Source organism: Pelobates fuscus, chromosome 12, assembly GCF_036172605.1.
Source record: "Pelobates fuscus isolate aPelFus1 chromosome 12, aPelFus1.pri, whole genome shotgun sequence".
Lineage (NCBI taxonomy): Eukaryota > Metazoa > Chordata > Amphibia > Anura > Pelobatidae > Pelobates > Pelobates fuscus.
In genome coordinates this window covers 99,716,295-99,739,704 of record NC_086328.1, presented here as the reverse complement: position 1 = coordinate 99,739,704, position 23,410 = coordinate 99,716,295, and the positions used below count along the sequence as shown (strand labels likewise).

The 23,410-nt window shown below is 43.1% G+C and overlaps 1 protein-coding gene across 1 annotated transcript in view; it reads left to right on the top strand.

Moving 5' to 3' along the window:
- The window catches only part of LOC134578525 (hemocytin-like), a 57,296-nt gene extending 34,313 nt beyond the window's left edge, over positions 1-22,983 (top strand). Inside the window, exons 11-15 of the mRNA XM_063437508.1 lie at positions 16,707-16,805; positions 19,007-19,135; positions 20,907-20,952; positions 21,154-21,259; positions 22,812-22,983. Coding sequence (XP_063293578.1) covers positions 16,707-16,805; positions 19,007-19,135; positions 20,907-20,952; positions 21,154-21,259; positions 22,812-22,983 — 552 coding nt within the window. The remainder of the gene's footprint in view (positions 1-16,706; positions 16,806-19,006; positions 19,136-20,906; positions 20,953-21,153; positions 21,260-22,811) is intronic.
- Positions 22,984-23,410: the final 427 nt, after the last annotated feature.

Genomic DNA, 23,410 nt, shown 5'->3' with positions numbered 1-23,410 from the left:
TGATAGCTGGGAGGAGTGACCGGGGAGTCACTTCCTCCCAGCAGTGAGGTCATCAAAGGGTGCCCGGTTGCGCTGTTAAAGCGCCTGGCACTGACCGGGCCCCTGACAATCCATATCCATCGGGTGGCCCTGAACACCTAGGCACACATCTACATACACCCAGTGGTGTAAATACCGCGGTCGCAGGGGTCGCAGCTGCGACCGGGCCCGTCACTTTAGGGGGCCCGGCCACCCGATGGACCCTTTAACCTCGCGGGCCGGGGCCGCAAAATGTGGCAGCTGGTACCCGGTCGCGGGGGTCCACAGGGTGGCCGGGCCCCCTGAAGTGACGGGCACGGTCGCAGCTGTGACCCCTGCGACTGCGGTATTTACGCCACTGAGTGTATGTAGATTTGTGCCTAGGTGTTCTCTTTGCCTCTGATCTCTCCTTCACCCCTCATGCTCAGTCGATCGCAAAACCCTGCCGCTTCCATCTCAAAAACATAGCTCGCATCTGCCCCTACTTAACACCAGACCAGACCAGCTAAGGTGCTGGTCCATGCCATTGTCCTTTCTCGCCTTGACTACTGCAATCCCCTTCTCAGTGGTCTTACGTGTTCCAAGACTGCACTGCTGCAATCTATAATGAATGTGGCTCATTTTCCTGTCCGCCCACACCTCCCCCATCCCCCGTCTCTGTCATGCCCTACATTGGCTTCCATTTAGATATAGTGCTCAATTTAAGATTATGGTGCTTGCTTACAAGTTCCTTCATAATGCTGCTCCAACCGACCTATCCTCCCTAATACACAAGTATGTCCCGTCGAGGCCCCTGCGCTCTGCCAAAGACCTACGTCTATCCCCTGTCCGTACTGCCACATCTGATGCTCACCTCCAAGACTTCTCCAGTGCAGCACCTTTTCTGTGGAATTCCCTTCCCTTTTCTGTTAGATTTTCACCCAGTCTCCACTCCTTCAAAAAAATCTTTGAAAACAGCCTTCTTTAGGAAAGCATATAATTTAAATTGTTAGCAGGGTTTTGATGCACCCCTCCCACTCCCCTCCCATGACTCCTCTTCTGCAACTGTCAAAATTAAGTTCTCAGTGAATACTTTTCTAGCATGCTTTTCTAGCAACCTAGACAAAGGGTATGCCCTTTATGTCACTATACCCCACTCCTTCTAGCATGTAAGCTCATTGAGCAGGGCACTCAACCCCTCTGTTCCTGTGCGTCCATTTGTCTGGTTACAATTACATGTATGCAAGTCCACCCATTGTACAGCGCTACGGAATTTGCTGGTGCTATATAAATAATAAAATAATAATAATAATAATAATAATAATAATGTGCAAATCGAGAGTGTGTAAAGGTGTCAGGGTGTCAGGTAAGAGCAGGAATTAAGCAGACCTCCCAGGAGCTGAATAGGGAGGCTCTGCAGCAAGAATGTATCCAGTACAGAAACAAGGCTAGGAAAGGCACCAAACATGAAAACAAGACAGAACTAATAGAACCCAGAACCGGAGAAGGATAGGAAGCTAAACACAGAACATGTACACAAGACATGAGGGAAACATGAACATAACATGGGCATGACTGGGTATACAAACTAAAACATGACACGATAAGATAGGCAAAACAAGAGGAGAAATAACTAAGCACTATATATGAAAATCATGGGGATTTAGTCACATTATATGATCATACATTGCATAAGCCTGCCAACAACGTCAATGTACCCCATACACTGCCTAATGTATGCTAAAACAACCAAAGAAGACATGTATAGCACTTACCTGCAAAAAAGGGCAGAAGCATTGAGCAGCTGCCTGCAGGGACCCTGAAACAAAAGGAATGATGGAAAACAAATAGGTGTGGCAACATAAAACAAACATTGAAAGGAAACCTGAAGACTGGGAATTCCAGGGACGGATTACAGAAATGAACCCAGAAAAACCCAGCATAAAGAAAAGCAGACATAGAATAGAAAAGTAAAAAAAACAAGAAAAACAAAACAAGAATTGTAAAAAGAGTACTGGATACCAGAAGCCAAGGCCAGACATCTCCACAGAACAGAGCAAGATGTGAAAAAAGGCAGAGGTATAGCTATGTGTATGGAATTAAAGTGTGTGCACCACATTCACATATTACTTTCACTCACATTAATAAATAATTTTCCACTCCCTAGGCATTTCACTTTCATCACCTCCACTTTCCCATTATCACCATCCTTCATACTTCTCTCACTCTTCATCCAAACCATGTCCCTTACTGTCCCCATACAAGTCCCACTTCACTCCTTATCTATGTCCCTTACTCCCCCTGCTCATGTCCCCTCTTCTTCTTCTTCTTCTTATATTATTTATAGAGCACCGTCAAATTCCGCAGCGCTTTACAATGGGTGGACGAACAGACATGTAGTTCTAACCAGACAAGTTGGACACGCAAGAACAGAGGGGTTGAGGGCCCTGCTCAATGAGCTTACATGCTAGAGGGAGTGGGGTAAATTGACACAAAAGGTAAGGATAGTATTAGACTAGTGACAGTTGCAGAAGATGAATCAGTTGGGAGCTATTAAGAGTTTAATTGATACGCTTTTATGAAGAAGTGGGTTTTTAACAATTTTTTAAATGAGTGGAGACTGGGTGAGCATCTAACGGAGGAGGGAAGTGAGTTCCACAGGAACAGTGCAGCCCTCGAGAAGTCTTGAAGGCGAGCATCAGAGGTGGGAGTACGGACAGAAGATAGACGTAAGTCTTCAGCAGATCGTAAGGGCCTAGATGGGACATACTTGTGTATAAGGGAGGATAGATAGATGGAAGCAGCATTATGTAGAGATTTGAAAGCAAGAACCAGAATTTTAAATTGAGCTCTATATTTAATAGGAAGCCTATGTAGGGACTGACAGAAGGGTGAGGCATGGGAGGTGCGGGTGGACAGGAAGATGAGCCTCGCCGCCGCATTCATTATGGACTTTAACGACGCAAGTTGGGAGCACGTAAGACCACTGAGAAGCGGATTACAGTAGTCAAGGCGAGAAAGGACAGTGGAATGGACCGACACCTTAGTCGCATCTGGCGTTAAGTAGGGGCAGATGCGCGCAATGTTTTTGAGATGGAAATGACAGGATTTGGTGATAGAGTGAACATGAGGCTTGAAGGAGAGGTCAGAGTCAAAGAGAACACCTAGGCAGCGAGCCTGCGTGGTGGAGCTGATGGTAGCACCATTGACTTGGAGGGAGACAGACACAGGAGTAACAACACTTGAGGGAGGAAAGACCAGAATTTCAGTTTTGGTCAAGTTTAGTTTAAGGAAGTGGGCAGCCATCCAGTTAGAAACAGCAGAGAGGCAGTCAGAGACACTAGTCAAGAGGGATGGGGAGAGATCAGGAGAGGACAGGTAGATTTGCGTGTCATCAGCATAGAAATTATATTGGAAGCCAAAGGAGCTAATGAGTTTACCAAGGGAGGCAGTATAGATGGAGAACAGTAGGGGACCAAGGACTGAACCTTGAGGGACACCAACAGAGAGGAGTTGGGGAGAAGAAGCAGAGCCAGAGAAAGAAACACTGAAAGAGCGCTGGGAGAGGTAGGAGGAGCACCAGGAGAGAACAATATCTTGTAGACCGATATTGCTGAGGATGAGAAGAAGCTGTTGATGATCAACAGTGTCAAAAGCCGCAGACAGGTCAAGGAGAATTAGATTTTGCAGCGAGTAGATCATTGGATACTTTGGTCAGTGCCGTTTCCACAGAGTGCTTAGCGCGGAAACCAGACTGAAGCGGGTCTAGCAGAGAGTTTGGTTCGAGGAAGTCTGTCAATCTTGCATACACAATTCTTTCAAGGATCTTGGATGCAAAAGGCAGTAGCGAGATAGGACGATAGTTGGATGGGGAGTTAGGGCCAAGATTGGGCTTCTTTAGAATTGGGGTTACAGTTGCATGTTTGAAGGGCGATGGAAATATACCAGACGAGAGAGAGAGATTGAGAATTTTATTGAGAGGTGGAGAAAGAGAAGAAGACAGAGTACGGATGAGATGCAAGGGAATTGGATCTAGGGAGCAGGTGGTGGGGCGGGAGGACTGGAGCAGAGCAGAAACCTCTTCCAATGTAGCAGGTGCGAATGAACATAGAACAGCAGAGGGAGTGAAGTTAGGGGAAGTATTGTTCTATTCTTCTATTCATGTCCCCTAAATTCCCTTTGCCTTGTTCTCTCACTTCCCCTACCCCGGTGCAATCCACGTATAATAAAATAAATCCCAAAAATAAGGGTGCACTTAAAAAGATTTTGATGAAAAAAATTGTGTAATTTATTGCATACAAGCAAAAGCGTAAAAGGTCAACGTTTTGACCCCTCTATGGGTCTTTCTCAAGATAACACAACTTTTCCTAAGTTGTGTTTCATAGCTGTTGTATACAGCAAACACAGATTTAAAGGAATCCATGTTTAAAAAGGAATGAGGCAATGTGATACTTTGTTAAACTAATTTGCATATGCCCACCTAGAATACTTTGCGATAGTGACACGACTGCAGATCTGTGATTTCTGTGGGAAAATCAAGTCTTATGGCTTGACTGGTGTGCAGATTTGTGTTTAGCATTGTATTAACTATCCACAGACTTCAGGTGGAAGCGGTTTTCAATCACAATGTATTTCCCCACCATAACCTTTTTGGTTTTTGCTTCTCCAGGCACTACCAAGCCTCAATAAGCAAACCAGTAACCAACCTCATGCTGATAATTTGCATTAACAATGAAACAGCTGTCCATGAGTGGTTAACTGGCTTTGTATCTTTTCCTAAGCTGTGTTTCAAAGCTGTTGTATACAGTAAACACAGACTCAAAGGAATCCATGTTTAAAATGGAATGAGGCACAAATGTGATTCTTTGTTAAACTAATTTGCATATGCCTACCCAGAATCCTTTGTGATAGTAACATCACTGCAGATTTGTGATTTCTGTGGGAAAAGCAAGTCTTATGGCTTGACTGATGTGCAGATTTTTGTTTAACATTGTATTAACCATATATATATATATATGTAACAAACTGCACTTAGAATGACATCTTAAACATATCTACCTATCTATATATACATAAATACAAATAATTGAATATATATATATATATATATATATATGTATCAATAAATAATTACATAACAAATTATTACATGAGTATACACGAAGAATTTAAATACCGTATATACTCGAGTATAAGCCGACCCGAATATAAGCCGAGGCCCCTAATTTTATACCAAAAAACTGGGAAAACTTATTGACTCGAGTATAAGACTAGGGTGGGAAATGCAGCAGCTACTGGTAAATTTCTAAATAAAATTAGATCCTAAAAAAAATATATTAATTGAATATTTATTTACAGTGTGTATGTGTGTGTGTATGAGTGCAGTGTGTGTGTGTGTATGAGTGCAGTGTGTGTGTGCATGAGTGCAGTGTGTGTGTGCATGAGTGCAGTGTGTGTGTGTATGAATGCAGTGTGTGAATGCAGTGTGTGCAGGGCCGGTGCAAGGATATTTGCCGCCGTAGGCAAAACATTTTTTGCCGCCCCCTCCCCCCCCCATATGTCCTGACTTCCCCTCCTCCTCCCTCAGTGGTCCTTACCTCCCCACCCCCGTGTTCCTTCACCCCCCCCCCAGTGGTCCTGACTCACCCCTCCCCTAGTGGTCCTTACCCTCCCCTCCCCTAGTGGTCCTTACTTCCCCCTCCCCTCCCATAGTGGTCCTTATCCCACCCCCTCCCTCTCATAGTGGTCCTTATCCCCCTTCTCCCTCCCATAGTGTTCCTTATCCCCCCCCCCATCCCTCCCATAGTGGTCCTTATCCCCCTTCTCCCTCCCATAGTGTTCCTTATCCCCCCCCCATCCCTCCCATAGTGGTCCTTATCCCCCTTCTCCCTCCCATAGTGTTCCTTATCCCCCCCATCCCTCCCATAGTGGTCCATATACCCCCCCCTCCCATAGTGGTCCTTATACCCCCCTCCCTCCAATAGTGGTCCTTATACCCCCCTCCCTCCAATAGTGGTCCTTATCCCCCCCTCCCTCCCATAGTGGTCCTTATCCCCCCCTCCCTCCCATAGCGGTCCTTATACCCCCCTCCCTCCCATAGTGGTCCTTAACCCACCCCCACCCTCCCATAGTGGTCCTTATCCCCCCCCCCTCCCATAGTGGTCCTTATACCCCCCAGACTCCCATAGTGGTCCTTATACCCCCCCCCCCTCCCACAGTGGTCCTTATACCCCTTTTTTTTGTTATTATTATTTTTTTTTATTATTATTATTTTTTTTATTATTTCTTATTTTATTTATATATTTTTTTTTCGGCCCCCCTCCCTGCTTGATATATGGCAGGGAGGGGTGCTCTCCTTCCCTGGTGGTCCAGTGGCAGTTCAGTGGGGGGGAGAGGGGGGCTGGCAGAGCTGTAACTTACCTGTCCTGCAGCTCCTGTCCTGCAGCTCCTCTGCGCCGTCCGGTCAGCACCTCGGTCAGCTCCCAGTGTAAATCTCGCGAGAGCCGCGGCTCTCGCGAGACTTACAGTGTAAGCTGACAGAAGAGCAGAACGGACGGCGCAGAGGAGGAGAGAGCTGACAGGAGCTGCAGAACAGGTAAGTTACAGCTCTGCCAGCCCCCCTCTCCCCCCAGTCTGTATTATGGCAATGCAAATTGCCATAATACAGACCTTGACTCGAGTATAAGCCGAGTTGGGGTTTTTCAGCCCAAAAAATGGGCTGAAAAACTCGGCTTATACTCGAGTATATACGGTACATATATATATATATATATATATATATATATTAAAATTCTATGTGTATACTCATGTAATAATTTGTTATGTAATTATTTATTGATACATATATATATATATATTAAAATTCTATGTGTATATTGATATAATCTTTAAACATAATTATGTGATTTTTTTTTTTTTTTTTTTATTCTTTATTTTTGCTGTGCATGCTCATATAACGTTCACATATGAAGGTACCCCAACGGCATTCCTTCAGTGCATTTCAGTCAGTTGTAACACATGGGTACATGATGAAACTTGCACAATTTTATATTTATGTATACTGGAACAAATACGTTTGCACTGCCACAACAGCTGGTGCAAGCAGGTATATAGTCATAACATAACAGTAATATGGCATTGGAAACTTTGCACATTGTTTTGTTTTAGGTAACAGAGTATGGAACAGAGTACGGAACAAGTTAGTTAACAAGAGGTATAGTCATGCTGAGCAACGTTCAGCTTACGAGTGGTAATGGGTAAGGGTGAGTTAGGTGAAGTAGGCATCACTAGCGTATTAACAACCTGCATGTCAAACAATATGCTTTTCCATATGTTAGCCATTCGCTCTGAGTGCTTCTAGGCATGCATGTTTGCAAATTGTCATAGACATAGTTATATTTACAGTTGAGGTACCTGGCGAGGCTACACACAGATCAATTGAGGGACTAAATTATATTAATTTGGTTACGTTATTATACATTTATGTATACAAACTCAGTGTATGGATGAGCTTACTGCGTTTGCAGATACATGCAAATAAGCTGAGTGCTTCAAGATTGTAACAGGTAATGCTTTAGGCTAGCCTATATTTAAACTTTCACAAGTGTTTAGCTGTATCTCATATATCTGTATAGTGATGTCAGGCTGAGGCAAACTAGGTTATCATGGGGAGACTGAGATTAATTACTGAGCATATAAAGTATAACACAGTCAGGCATTGTGCAGGGTAAGTCCCCTAGGAGGCATCGAACTGCCTAAAGGTATAACCTGGTCGAGTCCTCCCGCGTCAGCAACCCGCAGGTGCACTGCCATGGAGTGTGTACTCTGGTGTTTGAGGGCTGCAGGCTAAACGTATAGGGGCCTGCGCGTCAAGGTAGCATCTGGGTTGATTACGGCAGTCCAACGACCAATGTGGGAGTGTAAGTCAAAGTTCAAGTGCTCGGGGGTCTCTCCGGTGATCTGGTTGGGGTGTCTTGTCTCCCCACTATCAGCTTAGCAGGGCAGCTGCGGCAGACGGTGGTTTGCTGGAGTTGGGGGTGAGAGTGGGAGTTATGTCTCTGCTGCCCGGCATGTGCAGGGGGGGAGGTTCACGGCCTTGGGGTCGGTCAGCCAATACCTCTGCTGGGCATTGCGTGAGGCAGCATCCGAGGGTATCGATGAGTGGCACGGGTGTAGAGGTGGTGTATAGCCTCTCCCCCGCTCCAGGCCTCATTGATGGTTGGCACTGTTGGGCCACAGACTCGGGTGCTCTGACAGGCTGGGTCTTTTCCTTGACGGACGCTACGGAGGGGCCTGATCTTTTTCCACCGGCTGCGGTGTGTGGCCCCCCGGCGGTGTGGCCTGTGCCTCGGAGGTGTGAGCCTCACGACCTTCGGCCTAGATGGGCCCTTGCCTTTGTGTGCAAGTTTCGTTGCTGCGCCCGGTGAGGGGTTGGTCCGGCCCGCTCTCCCGCTCTCCCTCAGCTTCATTCTGGAGGCAGGTGATGGTTGAGGCGCCCGCCGCTCCAGCATCTCCCAGAAGCGCTGGAGTAGTGCGTCTATCCGCTCGTGTAGTGGCTGGTAGGGCGCCATTTTAGGCGCGTGTTCCTCCTCCTCCATCTTGCGATCGGGGAGTATGCCTCTTTGGGTTGTCGGGTCAAATTGCATCTTGCGAGCCAGGGCTGTGCGGACCGGGATAACCCCCACCGGTCCATAGGGGGGGGAATGTGGGCTCTGCATAGTGTCAGTAGATTGTGATGGCGGTGGGGGAGCGGCCGTCTCCCCTGCGCCTGCCGCTTGTGTAGGCCGCATGAGCCAGAATGGAGATTCCGTCCGGGTGGGCTTCATGAGTGGTGTCCCCAGGTGAGTCCCTGTTTCATGCGCCTTGTCAGGAGCAGTGTGTGTCTTTCCTCCATTGGAACAGGCAGTTTTTAGGCTTATTTAGTCGTTTGTGTGGGAGCCCCAGGGAGACACAACCGTTCGGCTCTGCGGTCAGGCCCCGCCACCTATAATTATGTGATTTTAATAATGAAAATTTGAGGGACGTGCATGACAACCCAGGCAGAAAGTCCAGAGTATTTGGTCAGCAAAATACAGGATCTTGGCGATGGGTCCAAGTAGATCCAGTAACTAGTTAGTCTTGAGAGGCTTTGTGACCCTTTTCGATCTCTTTCTGTGGGTCACGTCCCATCTGGGACATAAAGGCGATCACCGTCTGGTCAAACACAGGGTAAATGCAATTTTATTTGTCAGCATTCCTTCCTAAGACATGCTCATTCAACTCGATCTAACGGCTTGCGCTTGCGCATCCAGAAGTGGATGAACTTGAACCCAGGTTCCATTCTGAGGACCATGGATGGCGAATGGTCCGTGAGTCAAAGAGAGGGCAACCTTGAGCATTGAGGAATAGCCCTTCACTTTGTGTTGGGAAGGATCCATGTGTATCCTGTGAGAAAGAATCCTCCACAAAGGATTCTTTCACATATTTTGATTCCGAGTAGGGAACGTCTTGTCAGAAATGTAACCCTTGTAAAAATAGGGAGGTGTTAATAGACTCCAATAGCCAAAGGGGTGACCCCTAAGTCCCCATTGGGGAGGAACCAGATGTATGTGGCTCATCGTATCCGTGGGATTGGGTTCACGTTTTGAATTCCAGGAATGCTTTTGGTAAGTACCGCAATCAGGGGTCAGGCCCAGAGAGCAAATCTGTAGGGCATTTGGGTTTACCACTTAATAGTAACAGGGGGCTCAACCCTGCGTGCAGTTGTAGCAAGCATTCTGTACACATTTAAATATAATGTACGGTGTTCATTCACTAAACTACAAACACAATTAAAGCACAAATAACCCAGCTGTGACTATAGTTGAGCTAGATGTCTTTTCCAGATTAGGTATTTTTGCCTCAATCTTGCAGTTTGGATTTCAGTTCACTAAAATGTATAGTTTAGTGAATAAACCCCTACGAATTGTGCTTGGGTATCTTCATAAGAAATATAGATTAAAATGTATACTTACCTGATGCAACCCGAGAGGATGCAAGTTGATGTACTTGTATTCCAAGCACACAACACACTTAGTACGTGCATGGATTGGATGTGTAAACTTGTTTTTGTTTTTTACTTTGATGCCAACATTCTTGAGGAATATGGCAAAAATGAAACATAGCTATGCAAGTTTTAAATAGCTGTTGGCAATTTAGCTAACATACACTATTGACATGATATAATCTGTATGTGATAACATATTTTAGGTAAAACATTTTGTTTACAGTACTTAGGAAGCAAATAAAAACCACCTTCCTAAGCTACACTATCTAAAGACAATGCAATGCTACTGTGCTTTTCCTTACTCATGAATTTCATGCACTCATTTTTATGGTATTTATAGATTTAGTAACTGGCAATTTAAGAAGGAATTTGAAGAACCAAGTATTTACAGCATTACTGCTCTCTCATCTCTTGCAAGTCATTTGTTGATTCAAAAATCCACTTATAGGGAGGGCGTGGCTTGGAAGCCGAGGAAGATGGCGGCGTGAATCCTGAGCTCCCTGCAAGGCTCTAAGCAAACCCTCGCCTAAAGCACTTAATTGCTCCGAAAATGGGCAAATCACAAAGAGCATCGCACACCTCGAAGCCCACGGACACCCCCAGGTGGAACACAAATCCCTCCATGCGGCAATACCTAATGACCCTGGCGGACCGGGATACACAGGCCTCCAACGACTCGACGGCCTCGGGCGGGGTGATCTTGCTCACCCTATGTGGTGAGGAGACACTAGCCGAGCCACCCACACTCAAACCCGCAGAAATGCACATCCTCCGCAGCCTGCCCACCAAAGCGGACCTGATGGAGGCTAATAACAACCTCCGCGCCTCCATTACTGAGGAAATACAGGCTATGTGGGAAGAATTTTGCGGCCTACATCAGAGGGTGTCCCAGCTTGAGGCGGACTGCGACCACATGCAAGCGGCGCAGTCCGCCAACACAGGGACCCTGCAACTCAACACCCAACAGATGCAACAGATGGCGTACCACTTGGAGGACCTGGATAACCGGGGGAGGAGGAAGAATATCAGGATCCGAAGGATCCCAGAGGAAGTGGATGACGCTACCCCACTACAGTCTACCCTGACGGATGTATTCAACAAATTGCTGGGCCGCACACCACAAGAACCAATAGAATTGGTGAGAGCGCACCGGGCACTCAGACCGAAGGGTCCCCCAGGAAGCCTACCCAGAGATTGGAAAACTTCCAATTGAAAGAAGAGCAAGAGATGCGGGCAAGGTTCTACTGGGAGCCACTGAGATCCAACTATACCCAGACTTATCTCCCACCACCCTGGCATACCCCCAGGCCCTGCGCCCATTCACCAGGCAACTGCAAGCAAACAGAATTAAATACCGATGGTGCTTCCCGAACGGACTGCAGGTTCACACACCACGAGGCCCCTACTTGGTGAAGGAGAAGGCCGACATGGACGATCTTGGGAGGGAGCTGCAGATCACCCTGGTTCCAATTCAATAGCCGGATCCTCTAACCCTCTATAGGCCCACCCAGGGCCCTAAGTCTCAGACCGCAGGCACCCAGATCCCAAGGACCTCCCGCCAACAAGCAATCGGCCCACGGGGCCTCTGAGGTGTGGCAGGGACAGACACAAGACAAGCCAGGCCTTAATGGGACACTTACCTTGCCCACTGGGAACCTTTCCCCTGCCCAACTAAACCAACACTGATAGCAGACACTGCCCGACACCAGACCCTACCCTCGCACCACAGCACAACGCACGTAGTTACCGAGTGGACCATCTGGGCCCAGCTGCACACAGGAGGAAGAGGAACAAAAAAGGAAATCCACAACCGACCTGTAACCCACCCCGCAGACGCAAAACCAGAGGCCCCGGCGCAGCGGAACATCAAGCGGCACATGGCCCTCGGCCCTGGAATGCCAAGACTCCTCCAGCCCCTCAGAGCAAACGCAAGTACCACACACAGCTGACCGACTGGTCAGAGAGACTAAACACACCCCAGCACAACTAAAAGGACAATTAACTATCAAGTAACAGTAAGGGAGGGCGGCAGGAGGGGAAGGGATGGGTAACAGGACGATACTTGCTGTAATCTATATTGCAACAATTAGAGAGGGGAGATAAGAATGGATAATGACCGACATGGAAAACTGCACCCCCCACAAGGGCCTAGCGATGACCTACCCAGGAGCGGGCAGGGGGGGCGGGGGTCCGCTTCGCTCAGACATCTAGAAGGGGGCAGAGGAAAGGGCATGTCTGCTGTAAAACTGTAAGATGTAAGACAGAACTTAACGATATATGAGAAGGTACTCTGAATGCAACTAACACCCATGCAACGACATGGTGCCCACTGACAGACGAACATACAGAAGTGGGGGAAGGGGGAGGGGAAGGGATACTAACAACCCACAGGCAAAGAGAAGAGGAAGGGATGTTGGTGAAATCATCAAACATAAGCACGGACATAACAGAGAACAGTAGGGGCGGGAAGGAGGGAATAGACTTCAGGCACGCACATAGGACGGGAACCGGGGGGGCAAGGAATTGGGGGAGAAGCAACACACAGGCCAATGCACATACAGACACATCTCTAACTACACTATACATGGCTAACAAGGTATAATGCAAATGTAAAACTCTGTTTTTGTTGACGTTCTTTTTCATATGTCATATGTAATGTTGTAACAGTTAAGTTTCAGTTGACATAAAGATGCTACGCACATCCGAGGCGAGGACGCACACCAAACATACTACCACATATAGAGCCTCACAGGGAAAGATACGGGACACTGACTGAGGCACAAGGTACAACAGGAGAAGGAATCGCAGGATGACTTACCCAGAAGTAACCACATATAACTAGATCTGACTAGAGGCCTTGGCCTTTCTTCTACTCCCACAAAGGGACAAGCGGCAACCATAGGTGGGCGACACCTAAGACCCAGGGATAGGTGAGCGTCTACACGACCACCTAGACGCTGATACCCTAACGCTGCCTCGGTGGCAGACACCCCAGAACACTCCTATATCCCCTTCAGAAGTACTTCTGACACTACCTAACCCCTAACCCCCCTGACCCGTAACAGCCTGGGTCCAAGACAAACAGAGATCTGCTAAACATGACACTGGTACCAGCCAACCTCACAATAGTCACCATAAACGCAAGGGGACTGAACAAACCTGAAAAGAGATCGACAGCCTTAAAAGAATTCCATGCTGCTAGCGCCTCTATAGTATATATCCAAGAGACACACTTTAAAGAAGGGGCCAGACCGAAGCTGCACAATCACCAATACCCCACGGGTTAGTTCAGCGACTACCAGGGGGGCAAGGCTCGGGGAAATGCGATCCTAATGCACAGTGGCGTCCCTTTCCAGGAGCAGGGACCACAGACAGACCAAGAGGGCAGATACGTACTCTTAAAAGGAACAAGAGTACGTATGTATTCCCCTAATCAGAGACACCACAGATTCCTCTCGGGAATCCTTCGCAAGGTGTGATATTTCGCAGAGGGTATACTGGTGGTGGATGGAGACCTTAATCTAGCCCTAGACCGGAAATGGGACGCATCCACAGGCACCTCCCACATCCCAGCACAACACTTGACCGCACTCAAAAATCTCATTTCCAAACATTAACTGGTGGACAGCTGGAGAGCACACCACCCAAACGAGAGGCACTATACGTTCTTTTCCCACCCCCACAATTCGTATACTAGAATTGATTACTTCTTCCTAACACACTACCACCTCCCTCTCGTCTTACAGGTAGAACATGGCACAGCGACATGGTAAGACCATGCCCCTGTGACAATCACGATAGCGTCCCCACTATATCGACCCAAAGTGGCCAAGTGGAGGCTTAATGAACACTTACTTTCTGTAAAAACAGAAATCGGAGCAGTCCTCCGAGAATACTTTACAATGAACACACCATCCCACACGTCCCCAACGATCATGTGGGAGGCACACAAGAGTGTGGTCAGGGGCCATTTCCTGCAAAAGAGTGCCATACTGAAAAAACAAAGGGAGGCGGCCATGGCCGACACTCTGGCGAAAATACAGGGGATAGACAACCTCAATAAAAACAAACAGACACCCGAAATGCAGAGACAACTGCTTTCACTATGCAGAGACCTGACTAAACTGCTCCAGACGAGGTACCACAGAGACGCGCTGCGACATAAAGCGTTTTTTCCTTACATGGCAATAAGAACGGCAGGTTACTGGCACGAATGCTAGCCAAACGCCGGCAACAGACATATGTAGACCACATCAGGGATAGCACAAACACACTACACAGACTGCCCCTAAAGATACAGGAATTAATCAGAGCATACTACGCACATTTATATACACTCCAAAGGCCGCAGACGCACTGTGCGGACAAACATCTAACAGACTTAATGAAAGACTACCTGAACTTGCACTTGACACCCACATTAGACAGAGACATCACAGAGCTCCTGGACGGGGAGGTAACACGAGGAACTGGCCATGGCAGTGAAACAGACAAAACCAGGTAGAAGCCCGACACTACACATTCCAATGGGCAACACATAAAATCAAATACCTAGGTATCTGGCTAACAAAATGGGAAGGGGACCTATTCAAAGAAAACTTCTCCGTAATGCATACGAAGATGCGCTCGGAGATGCAGGAATGGGCATACCCACACATCTCATGGCTAGGTAGGCTACAGGTAGTGAAAATTAATTTCCTTCCGTGCTTATTATAATTATTCCAAACTATCCCCATAACGGTTCCCCGGGTGTATTTCACCTCACGGCTCTAAGTCAATAAGTTTGGAACGGGAAAAAGCCCAGGCTACGTCACACGTTGTTAACACAACCAAACGAAAGGGGTGGACTGGCGTTGCCGGATTTCACCCTCTACTATAGGGCCTGCCATTTCATGCGGATAATGAAATGGACTAAATCAGGAACACATAAATTGTGGAAACAGGCGGAGGAATATGAGGCGGGCGTCCCGGTCGCAATATTACCATGGCTGCCACCCGAGGCTTCTGAGGAGACACAAAACAATTCCCCTACACAAAAGCGACCTTACGAGAGTGGAACCCCACAAAAGGGAGACACGGCCTAACCTCATACCCAAACCCCCTACTACCACTGACACACAACCCTGACTTTCCACCGGGACTAGACCCGAAAGCGTTTAAAGAACCCACTACCCAGGCTCAGGCACATCCACACAACAAAGGGGAATTAAGACACTCAAAGATCTAAGGGGAGACACGGAACAGATCCGGAGCCATATCACCACAGTCCCACAAGGACCGATACTAACATGGACTACCACCTCTTTTGAGAATCTATGCCTAGATCCCAACCCACTAGCACATGGAGTTTCCGTCCTATATTCCCTACTACTAACACTCACACCAATAGAACAACCACGATTCATGGGGAAGTGGGAGGCGGCACTAGGCCATACATATGACAAGGCAGAATGGAAGAAAATATGCTATCTCACACACCACTGTTCCAGCTTTAGCAAGACACAAGAAACGGCATATACATTTTTGACATATTGGTACCACACTCCCGTGAAGCTACACGCACACATTCCATCCCACTCCCCTCAGTGTTGGAGGTGCGGGGAGGAAAGAGGTACGCTCCTACACATCTGATAGGATTGCAAAAAGATAGCCTCGTACTGGAAGGACATACACAAGATACTAGGACAGTTCACCGACGACCCTCCCCCTTTCAGCCCAGCAGAAATGCTGCTAAACCACACCAAGACCCTCAGAACAGCGTACAAGAAATCTCTCACAATCCGCATACTGAATACAGCCAAAACAATTATACCACAGTATTGGAAACAGGTTACCCCACCCCTGAAAGCCTGGTTCACACAAATGGAAGTATTGAGATCCCAAGAGGAGCTCCACAACACCGCAAATGACACATTCCAAACATACCTTAACACCTGGACACACTGGATCCTGAAGACAACCGAACCAGACTTCACTAACATGATACTGACCCCACCAGAAACCTAGACCACAGATGCCACAAAACTAGAGAGTTATGGCGAAGACAGATCACTGGTGCTGCGGTACCCCCCGCAACATCATCTTACCACTACTAACGTCACCACCGCATACTAAAACAGATACGAGAAGACAAGACACATAGACACTGCACACACGCAAACCATACAGGGGCCAACCAAGGGGGTAAAAGATGAGATAGGTATACCGACAATTCTCAAGGGAACAGAAGAGATGAGATGACTCGAGCACAAAACATAACCCTAAGACATCAACTGGGTCATACGAAGCCTCAAGATATTGGGGGCAGGGGAGCCAGCTACGAACAAAATGGTATATAACCAACATGATCTGACTTCTCTGCCAAAAGGCAGACCTGCGAGTCCCACGACCTTGGCTGTTACATGACCTTACCTGATACACACTTTCACAAATTAAAATAAAAACATATCTTCAAAACTGAAAGACACAAGGGACCTGCGAGTCCGACGACAATGTGGGCCTGCGAGCCCGAATGAATATGCGATTAACTCAAATTATTAAACTGTTACCTGTTAAATGCATTTGGAGACTTGCATGTCTCACTGTTAATCAAAATGGAAAACAAATAAAAGATTATATTCACAAAAAAAAAATCCACTTATAGATAGAACTGCAGTGAAAGTAACCATATTTCCTTCTCCTTCAGGGTCAGGAATTTCAGAAATCTGACAATCAATGCTGTGGGAAATGTGTTCAAACTGCATGTGTGGTTACCACCAAGGAAGGAACCAGCAAGCTGTTGACGGTATGAGGAATCCTCCATTCAGCGTTATTCACTAAAGCATGATTTGTTGGGATATTAAGCCAACTGAAAGCACATTAAACATTTTAGATAAAAAAAATACCTGAAAGAAACTTTCCAATAAAGCTATTTGACCTGTAATTTTAAATACCCTTTGAATACATATTGAATTCATGAAAATTCTCACTTAAATGAATAATCTTGAGTGTAAATAAATTGTGTATATATACTATCACTATATATATAATTGCACTTATGGTGCTGATTGCCTTACTTACTTTAACCCCTTCACCACCACAAATGTGTATAAAGCCTCACTCACTTCTCTTTATATTACATGGATTATTACCTGCTTGTAGAGGAACATATCTCTCTGGCAGTTGCCCATTCCACTAATTTAATGTCAGCAAATAAGCTGAAAATAACAACTTTTCTCATTCCAAGCAGTAAAGGAAGCTACAGAGATCATACAATTTATACATTCATGGAGGGGGAGCGATACATGTGATAGTTAACTCACTCAATGAACTGTGGTACTAATTTGGAGATTATGAGGAACCCCCCAATTTTTTTTTATTTGATTCTTTTTTTTTTTTTTTTTAATGACTAGGTTAGTTATTAAAAAGGCCAATAAATGTGTTTCCTTAGCACATTTATTGGGTTATTTTCATCAAGCAGGTGACCCATTTATTCGGTTTAACTGCAATAATCTAGTCTGGCAGTAAATTCAGTCAAAATTTGATAAAAAAAAAATATCAGCCAAAACCAGTTATTTATTGATTTTTTTTTTGGTCCATAGATTGGAATTAAGACCTGAATTGGTAATTGCTTGGAATCCACTGGCACTCTCCCTCCATTCAGTGTTAAACCATTTCCGAACGGTTTAACATTAAAAACGGTTCCCTGGCCCTCACTGAAGGCATAGCTAAAGCTAAAATTACAATTCCTTTTAGCTATACCAATTCAAACTAACAATGGGCACTGTGATAGGCTCAAAGCGTTAAGCTGACACACTAAGCTAATTACAGCCGCCCATTGCTGCTCAGTCTAATGCTTCATCATTATCCCAAGCAGCATGGGGGGTTGCTGCCCACTATAGTTTGACATTTAAATATGAAACTTGGTTTAACTCTAAATAGAAGGAGGGCACCAGGCATTCCAGACACTATCACTACTTCAATGAGACAAAGTAGTTGCAGTGCCTACAGTGGCCCTTCCAGTATAATATCTCAAAATAATTAATCATTGATAATAAAGTATTGATGACAAGAAAATTACAAAGGGGTCAGTTTCTGAATTTAATTAAATATATGAAATTATACACATACACGCTTTTTAAAATACCCTCTTGATCCAAGGATAAAACTGACTGCCATTCTGGGGTCAAGAAGGAATTTTTTCCTAGTTTGTTGCAAAATTGAAAGTGCTTCAAACTGTTTTTTTGGTTGTTTGTTTTGCCTTAATTTGGATCAAAAGCGAAAACAGATGTGAGGAAGGCTGAAATTGATGGACACATGTCCCTGTTCAGCCTATGTAACTAAATAACATGGAATTAACCCAATAATTCTTTTAAAAAGTGTTCATTCAATTGTTATTGATTAGCTCAGGAGATTAACAGAAACTGCTTCATTTTGGAGCCACAGTGATGTTTACATTGCAGGGCTAAACAAATCGCCCGTGGCTGTCACACTGACAGTTGCTAGATGTAGCTTCATTATTCACAACCAGTACAATGCAGAGAGCTCTGACTTCCCACAGAGATGCATTTCACTCTGTGTTTCTCTATGAGAAGCATTTGATTGGTAAAGCTTGGTGTTTGCAACGCAAGCATGTTTTGTTAACAATTATTTTCTATGAAAAAAGGTGGATTGGGCTTCAGCATGGACAATGTTCTGATGCAGGGAAAAAGTATGTACATTGTTAATGTCTATACATTTAACATGTTAAAGGGGGCGAGGGTTAGAGTTCAAAATGAAGCCAGGAACACCTTAAAACAAACCAACAAAGTATTTAGGCACTATAGTTTTCCGATTGGTACTAGCCTTGCATGGTCATGAATAATTTTCTTCTGTAATTCTCCATGTAAGTATAAATACAAATGAGATGCTTTACTATAATGTCACGAAAATGAACTGATTAGAAATGTTAAAGGATGTTTTATTTATGTTTATTAACATTAAGATCTGGATTTTTTTTTTTCAAAGGATGGTGGCACATGGACTGCAGAAAATAACAGATGCGTTACATATACTTGTAAAAAATCACAAGAACAGTTGATCACTTCAGTAGTAGAAATGTCCTGTGCAAATATAACAGAAAGCGATTGTGAATCTGTAAGTTACAAAGTATTATTAAACTATGAGCTATTCATATATAATAAACCACTAATTAAGTAAATAAAGCACAGTTTTGGGAGGTTTATGATTTGGTCATCGTAGTTGAATAAGGAAAAAAAAAAACATGTAATTTCCATTACAACCATACCATTTAACTATCTTTGAATTTTAAAAGCATTCAAATGGTGGAGTAATAGGAATAAAAAAAAAGGAAAATTGGAGGGAGAGGTGAAAAGAGGGATGCTGCAAGTCTTTTATAGGAAAATGCCACTAACATATTGCTATGAAATATATAAAATCAGAAAGCATACTGCACTATCACACTACTGTGGGTTCCCTCTATATTTATAGAATAGTTTACCAGGAAAGATACATTGAGATTTATCTTGTTTTCATGTATGTTCTATATAACTATACACACCAACCACGCAATGCACATTTAAAACATCATACTTAGAAAGTATTAACTTTTACTATAGGAAACTGTAAAATATAAACGTTAAACATTTTGGAACTGTCTTATATGGTAAAAGAGCCAATATAACAGACATATATTTAAAAACAAAACAAAACTATTTATCATAAAACATCATACAAGTTGATGAAACAGCACTCAACTAAAAATATACATATATATATATATATAAAAACACAAAAATATAAAATGTAAAAAGACTTCCACATTCCTGCCAAAATGCCCATTGTTCTCTGAACGAGTTAATCATAAAGTCGTCTGTACACATCTGGACGACATACTTATACTGGTGAAAATGATGCTTCTCATTAAACAAATATGATAGCCTTTGGTGTGTATAGCATTAACTATGCTCCAGGAGAGTGGGGTTATGGAACTATTTTATGAAATGATTTCTCTTACCTAAAAATATTACTGATTAACCTCTTAAAGACCAAATGTTACACTATGTCATGATTCAACTTGGATCCCACGATTCTTTATTTTAGCATGAAATCTCCCCCAATATTTAGCTTTGGCATTTCCATGACCGCCTGCTGTCATTGAACAAAGGAGAAATGCCATTTTGGTATGAGATCTTAAATGAACAGATTGTTTCATGACTTAGACCATCATTGGTCCTTAAGGAGTTGGTAGTTTTCTGGACATTCTCATGTTGACAAAAACCTTCACATGATGTTTGAGGATTAGAGTTTCATATGGTTTTTATATGAATAACTACTGTGACATTATATTAATCTATCAAAAATATAAAACCTTATAAAAAAACAAACAAAAGCAAACCAATATACAAAAGCAATGCAGATTTATTGTATTAACAATGCTTCAAATGTATGTCGTTTTTATTCATTTATTTATTTATCATTTATTACTGGTATTTATAAAGCGTCAACAGGAGGATTGGTGGAACAGACTAGCCATTTGTTGCACAGATTAAAATATTTGCTTATTAAATCCTATCAGCTAGGTAACTGCAAGTACAAATATTAAAGTAGTAAACTAAAAGTAAAAAAAAAATAGCATTGTAATAGTAAATTAATAAGTAGTAAAAAGGTGGAAGTAATCCAGTAAGGTATCTTCTGAATCCCAGTTCATACCTTAGAACTGCAGTGTTCAAATGAAGATTCTAAGCTGCAAAGATAAATTGTAATAAAAATGCTTCAAATATATGTCATTTTCAGATGTCACTAAATTTAAAGTATTTGTATATAATAACACACATTTATAGTTAAAGTCTGCACCATTGTTTATGACTTTCTATGCAATAATTAACAGAATTTCTCTTATTTATAGGGCACTATCGAACTGTCTCCAGATGGCTGCTGTAATGTATGCAAAGGTAAGCAAGTTACGTTTATACATATTGCTTTTAGGACAATTAGCTTCCGAACAAATTTAAAGTGACAAATATGCAAGCAAACTCAACGAATGAATAAAAATGTGATAATTTGCTTGAGAATCAGTTCTGCTCAATATAATAATTCCAAAACATTTTCGAAATAAAATACAGAAGGTAATTAGTTATTTCTTTTTTTTCAAGCACCAAGAGCCTGTGGACTTATGCTCAACGATACAGTCATATCAGTAGATGGTTGTACTATACAAGCTGAAATACCATATTGCAGTGGAGTTTGCTCAATCTCTCAGTGAGTAACATCTTTACCAAGTCTTTTTACAAGTTTTAAAAATCATGACAGTATTTAAATGATCTATCATGTGAAATAATCTGTTTTAGCCCCTTGTGAAAAAAATAATTGCCTACTATTCCAACATAGAATGTTGGGTGTTCTGTTCAATGTTGATCTTATGTAAATAGGTTTTAAAAAGTTTCCAATGCTAAATAAGCACTAAATCCAAGTACAATCTTTAGATAGCATTAACTGTCATTGTTCCATAGAGGGTTAATAAATAAATATTTCCTAGATAGGAAAGCATTACATTATAAAAGATAGGTAAAACTGTGTGCAGGTGAAAGGGATGGGGTATGAACAAATTAAGGTGGAGAGCAAAGGAAATATTTGTGTCTAAAATGTAAATGTTTGCCAAACATTTGTATGTGTAGTAAATACTAATAATTGCATCAACAGAAAAAACAAAGCAAAATATGCATGTACAGAAAATTGCATTGAAAAATAAAAAAATAAAGAAAGTAACAATGTAAAACGTAATTAATGCTATCTGCATAAACTATTTGGGAATATTGTTATTATAAGCAAAAGTCCAAAAGGATTCTATTTATTGGGAGTTTTAATTAAAATAAACCATTTTAAAATGTAAGTTGTAAAACTTTAATTCTATAGCCAGCAACTGAAGGTAATTTAAACATAGCTAAGGGATCCCTTGTTACTTCAGCTACTGGTAGAAAGCATACCCTGATCTAGAGTAATATAACTTTAGATGATTTCCTCTCTTGCCCCCTATAACTTATATTTTGGTGTGTGTAAATCTAAACAAACTGATTTCATTTAGCCAACACAAAAGCATGGCCCTATTCATGCCAAATGAATATATATTGATGTGCCGATTGGTGGTGACAAGGTTACAGAAAGAATACAGGCTAGTCTAACATGAGAAAAATATTGGGCTTTAAGCCCAAAGATAATGCAACAAGATTGGTGCCAAATGCAATCCTAGTGCATGATAAATACAAAGGAGGAATAGGAACACTCCCATATGGTACCAGAGGTGAGATTAGTAATATGCATTTTAAACTAGCTTCAGACAACAGAGATAGCATTGCATACCGTTGTTTCTGTAGGTACATTAGTGATCAACTCCAGTGTGCAGGATTTAGAATATGAGGAGGCAAGTTAGAGACAAGGTATTTTGCTCAGTGTGTTATAATGTATAGGAATGTAGTGATCTTTGTAACAAAAAGCTGTCTGTCTGTATGCTTCATTAAGGCACTAAAAGGTGATGTCATTTCTTTGTGTGAGTTATCTTCAGGCCGATAACAGCTGATGCCCACCAAAGAACACTCACTATAAATATAGTGGCACTCACTGAGCAAAAGGAAAAACATGAGAAAGATTACATATATGCACAATTTAAGTAAACAACTTTAGAAAAAAAATATTCTACAGAACAGTATAGAATATCAAACTGAGAGAAACATATGACAGTTTACCTTTAACAGAGCTTTATACTGGCTAATAGCAGCTACAATATTTAACTGTTTGCATGTTATTTCATTTTCAGGATGTTTTTTTCTGAACAATCAGGCAAAATGGAAAAGGAATGTCAGTGCTGTACTTCGCTGAAAATTAGCAAGCGTCAACTGAGTTTACAGTGTCCTAAAGGAAATTTTGTGCAGTATAATTATGACCATGTGGAAAGCTGTGGCTGTCCAACAGTTCTTTGTGAAGTTTGAAATTTACCAAGGAAATATTAATAAATCTTATATGTGCATCTTTAAATGGCTACTCGCTGCAGATTTTCCTTATTGGAACTCCATGTTTGTCCGTAACTCTTCATTAATGGCATGAAATAATACCAAGGCGAACGTGCAAAATCATAAAAGGAAGGTTCAGCATTGCTTATTTCAGATTTTACTTTCATAAAAGTGATGCACATGCATATATCATATTTAGTTTATGTATTTTTGTGAATTTGAAAAATTTGTGTACAGTAAATCTTTAGCAAATTCACATAAAGCACAATGTGTCATGAAACGAAAAATCTTTACCATAATAAACATGTACACTGGCACATTTCTTGTATATTCCTTATAGCTGTGAAAAAAAAGTTTATTTCTATTAAGTATGTTTATATAGAGTATTTAAATGTTTATTTCCGTT